We start from the raw sequence: 4,784 nt of genomic DNA on the forward strand, positions 1-4,784 counted from the left end.
ACACACACACTAACATATACATACAGACTCACAATCACATACTTACACACAGACTCACACAGACACGCACACAGAATCACACACACACACGTACAGACACACCCAGCCTCACACACACACACACACACAGACTCACACCTCAGATGCCCCCTCGCCGAGCGAGCCCCTGCCCCTCCTCTGCTCTCAGCCCTCCCTCCCTCCCCCTACGTCTGTCTTCCTGCCCAGCTTCTCCCTGCACCCCCACACCCCACACCCCTCGGCCCTTCCAGGAGAATGTCCACCTGGTTTGGAGCCGAAGGCTGTCACACCTGAAGCCCCAGAGCTACTGCGCGTCCGGCACCTCAGGCTGCAGGTGCGGCGACGCCTGCAGGTACGATGACCCCGTGGAGTGCTGTGACTTTAGGATGAATAGAAGTCTCCAGGTCGCTTACCACAGTTAGGAGATGGTGCGTTCGGAAGGTCCTTCTCCATCATATCGTTTCCTTTTATTTTGCCGGGCACGGACACGGCATCACCTGGGTGATGGAATACCCCGGGCCCACGCCGGTTCTCTGAAGTTACGCATCTAGTAACGATCTCCGCTTCCGGGTCAGCCTTCGCCGTAACTTCCCGAGTCCTGACCCCTCGCCCCCTCCAGACCCTGTGTCCTGTCGCGCGAGGCCGCGTTCCTGCTCCAGACACACGAAGTCTGTTCTCACGTCGTGGGTTTTCCTCCTCTGTCGCCTCTCCTGCCTTCTCCCTTTCATCCCGTCTTTACTCAGCTTGAAGGCCGAACTGCAGTTTTAGGACTCCCTGACCCCTCCCTGATCCCTCCATGACCCGTCCCTGACCCGTCCCTGACCTGTCCTCAACCCCTCCCTGACCCCTCCCTGACCCGTCCCTGACCCCTCCCTGACCCATCCCTAATCCGTCCTCGACCCCTCCTTGACCCCTCCCTGCATCATTTCTGCTGACTCACCATCCCCCCCGATACTTCAGTTCCGGATCAATTCACGCAGAACCAACGGTGTTCGGCGCCGTTTGCGAGAATTTTCCTCCTCTTCTTAAGCTGAGCTGCCAAGGGGCAGTAGCGCCTTGCGTTCCGAAGGCGCACACCCTGCCCTTCTTAGGCCCGCGTCTCTTCTGTTTCCTGCAGGCGCGTCCGCTTCTCCGCTCAAGGTGCTCTGCACCCCAGAAGGAATCAGGCTTCAGTGTTTCATGAAATATTTTACCGAAGAGATGAAAGCGAACTGGTATCACAAGTAAGTACAAGTGTGATTCCCTGTGGCCTTGGCCCGGGACAGCAGGCGGGCCTCACGGAAGGGGGAGACAGAAATGCCTGAAGGTGCCGGAGACAAATGTCTTCACCTTCTGGGTTTTGCCAGACGTGGCTCTGTTGCCGACGCACATTTCATCTGCAGTCCAGCAGACCGCCGACGAGAAAATAATACGTGGAGACCACATTCTCAGTTTCCAGTCTGTCAGCTCCTCACTAGCTTGGTTGCGAAGAAAAGGACCAACTGGGGAACCTGGGGGGCTCAGTCACTTGAGTGTCCGGTTGTCGGTCTCAGGGCGTGATCTCACAATTTGTGAGTTCGAGCCCCTCGTCGGGCTCTGTGCTGACAGTGCGGTCTCTCTCCCTCTCGCTGCCCCTCCCCTGCTCGCTTTCTCTCTCTTTCTCAAAATAAATAAATAAACATTTAAAAAAAAAAAAAAAAAGAAGAGAAGCACCAAAGAAGCCCAAAGGTTAAACGTGGAAGGAGATGAAGGCTGTGAGACCAGCAGGTTTTCTGTTTCACATTTGCTGCTCCTGCCTCTCTAGGTGGGTGGTGTCCCCTCCCAAAGCAGCCAGGACTTTGTGATAGTCATGGCACAGGCGGGCTCCTGCGGTCTGGCTCTTTCCAACCCACAGCCCAGGGGTGTCTCTCAAACAGTTGTCAGAGAAGTGGTTTCTGAGCACAGAGGACGGAGGTCAGCATTCGCCCGCAGAGGAGGGGGCGTCAGCCACGGCAGGTGGAACAGAACGGGCTGTCTCTGCTCTGACCTGAAGGCGTAGGCAACATTTTTAGCCCATATTATCTTTTTTTTTGTTTTTTAAACGTTTGGACATTTATTCATTTTGTGAGAGAGAGAGAGAGAGAACATGAGCAGGGGAAGAAGAGCAGAGAGAGAGGGAGACACAGAATCCGAAGCAGCTCCAGGCTCTGAGCTGTCAGCACAGAGCCCGACGCGGGGCTCGAACCCACGAACCTCGAGATCATGACCTGAACTGAGGTTGGACGTTCAGCTGACTGAGCCCCCCAGCCAGGCGCCCCCTTTGATTTCTTTTTAAAGAGATGCCAAGATCGCGTCTAGTGAGCACATGAGGGTTGGAGGCACCGAGGATATGGCCTGGCTGCAGATCTGTGAGCCCACGGAGAAAGATAAAGGAAAGTACACTTTTGAGATTTACGACGGCAAAGATAACCATCATCGCTCCCTCGACCTGTCCGGCCAGGGTAAGATCACATTCCTTAGCACCCCCTAACTTCGGATTCGGCGATCCACAGAGAATGCTGGGAGAGGAAGCGCTCGGGTTCATGATTTTCATTCGGAGAAGATTCTCTCCGAATAATCAGTTTAGTCTTTGGCTCTTTGTCGGTTTTCATTAAGCCAATACATTGGCAACGAAACCATTAAAATGTTTGAAATGTTTCCTTCCAGCGTTCGATGAGGCCTTTGCAGAATTCCAGCAGCTCAAGTAAGATTTGTGTGTGTGCGTGACGGTCTGTCTGTCCCTGGGGCCACCGACCTTGTGGGCGTGTGGGTGACCGCTGGGCGCCCTGTCCAGGGAACTGACCTAAAAGTGGCGGTTGAAGCGTTCAGTGTTGGGGGGGGCAGGCATGCCCCTAAGCTGTGCGTGTGTTTATAAAGTAACTTTCTAGAGTCCCCATAACCCTGGGTTGCTTCAGTGATTATAATGATGGATTTCTCCAATAGCTACAATTATGGTAATGTGGCGCAGAGCAATTTTTTAATGTTAGGTATTTAGGTTCTTTTTAAAGACCTTGTTTTTCTAGAGCCATTTAATCACAGCACCATGGGGAAGAAGGTGCAGAGTTTTCCCGGGTCCCCGGAACCCACCCCCCCCCCCCCATCAGCATCCCCTCTGGGTGCTGCATCCGTTGCCGTCGATGAGGCCGCACGGACACATCATCCCCACGCAGAGTCCGCCGTGCACATCACGGTTCCCTCTAAGTGGCTGTGGGTCTGGACAAATGTATGGTGGCACCTGCCCACGACTAGAGTATCGTACAGAGAATTCTCAATGCCTCCCACATCCTCTGTGTCCCTCGTTGTGGACCCCTGGTCACTGTCCCCTGTCTCCACGGTTTTGCTGTCTCCGCAAGGTCACGGGGCTGAATCATGGACGTGTGGGCTTTTCAGGCCGGCTTCTTTCACTTAGTGAATCTGCACTCAGGGCTGCTCTGTGTCTTCTCATGGCTCGAAGCCTCCTTTATGTTTAGCGCTGGATAATATCACCTTGTTCAGAGCAACTTTTTAAAGAATCACTTGAGATTTTAAGTGTGTCTCTGAATTTGGGAGTACCCAGAACGGACAGCGGTCACCGGCCATGCTAGGCTAGTCAGGAAACGTTGGCTGAACGAATGAACAGACGGCTGAGATAAGTCCGAAACCAGGGTTTTCAAAGATATCTAAAACTCTCCAGTGCCATCTGGTGAATTTGGTGAAGAAAGAAATCTCTCCAGCCTACAAGCCTGAATGCCGACCTTTCCCGTGGGTTTCACCTGCTGAGAGACAGGGAATCCCGCCGGGCCCCCCCAAGAGGGGGGAGAGGGCAGGAGAAATGCACACAGTTTACGGTTCCTTGGGCCCTGTGCCCTGCTGTCCTTCCAAGGGGAGAACACACTGCTTGTTCCTCTCGCCCCCTGCCCGGCGAAGCCCTGAGATGTGTGGTGCTTGTCGTGCAGAGCCTTTTCTCCTGACTGACTTCCTGTTCTCTCCGCCCCTTTAATTCCTAGGGCAGCCGCTTTTGCAGAGAAGAGTGAGTATATGTTATGTGGTATCGGGCACCCTTTATTATCTGGGGAGGGCCGGCGGGTCCCACGGTAGAGTTTTAATGCCGTGTATTCACTGATAGACAGCAGACCTGCTCCGTGGGCGGGGAACCTTCCAGAACTCCTGGCACCTGCCCTCCTGATCCTGGCACTCCCCGGGCCCCCGCCCAGCCCACCTTCCCTTGTCAGCTCCTTGTCATTTGTGTGGCCTCCGCCTCCCTTCCGCCCTCCACCCGCCTGCCCCCTGGTCTTCTACGACATGTCAGGCAGGTGCAGCCACAGGTGGAGGAGGCAGAGGGGAGGCTCAGGGGGTCAGAGTCCATCACACTCGCAGGTGCTAGAGACGCAGGCACCTGGGGAGGCACCGGGTCAGGCGTGGAGGAGGCGGGAGTGAAGAGAGCGCGGAGGCCGTGACCTGTGTTCGGGTTTCCATGGGACACGCAGGCAGGGCAGGGGAACAACTTAGGACTGACTAGTTTGAACGGTTTTGTGGGTTTTGGTCACTAGGGGAGGCCCCTAGTTGCCTGGCACCAGGCCCTGGGATGATCAGGGCAGAGGAATAGGGCTTCTGGATGCAGGGGCAGGTGGAGGAGGTGGGGTGAAGAGGTGTCACCTCCTGTGGGCAGGGGTGAAGGGGTGTCACCTTGCCTCCGGGGTTCAGGGTGGGTGGGGGACCCAGGGTGGAGGGGGGTTGCCTCCCAGGGGGCAGGGGTGGGTGGGGGATGCAGGGTGGAGGGGGGTCACCTC

The 4,784-nt window shown here is 55.7% G+C and overlaps 1 protein-coding gene across 2 annotated transcripts in view; it reads left to right on the forward strand.

Moving 5' to 3' along the window:
• MYOM2 (myomesin 2) overlaps window positions 1-4,784 on the forward strand; it is a 73,662-nt gene that overhangs the window by 66,418 nt on the left and 2,460 nt on the right. For both annotated transcript variants that reach the window (XM_040489802.1, XM_040489803.1), the window contains exons 32-35: window positions 1,136-1,241; window positions 2,314-2,477; window positions 2,683-2,719; window positions 4,002-4,024. In XM_040489802.1, the coding sequence (XP_040345736.1) occupies window positions 1,136-1,241; window positions 2,314-2,477; window positions 2,683-2,719; window positions 4,002-4,024 (330 nt within the window). The remainder of the gene's footprint in view (window positions 1-1,135; window positions 1,242-2,313; window positions 2,478-2,682; window positions 2,720-4,001; window positions 4,025-4,784) is intronic.

Source organism: Herpailurus yagouaroundi, unplaced genomic scaffold (genome assembly GCF_014898765.1).
Source record: "Herpailurus yagouaroundi ecotype Mexico unplaced genomic scaffold, PumYag 181, whole genome shotgun sequence".
In the NCBI taxonomy this organism is placed as follows: domain Eukaryota; kingdom Metazoa; phylum Chordata; class Mammalia; order Carnivora; family Felidae; genus Herpailurus; species Herpailurus yagouaroundi.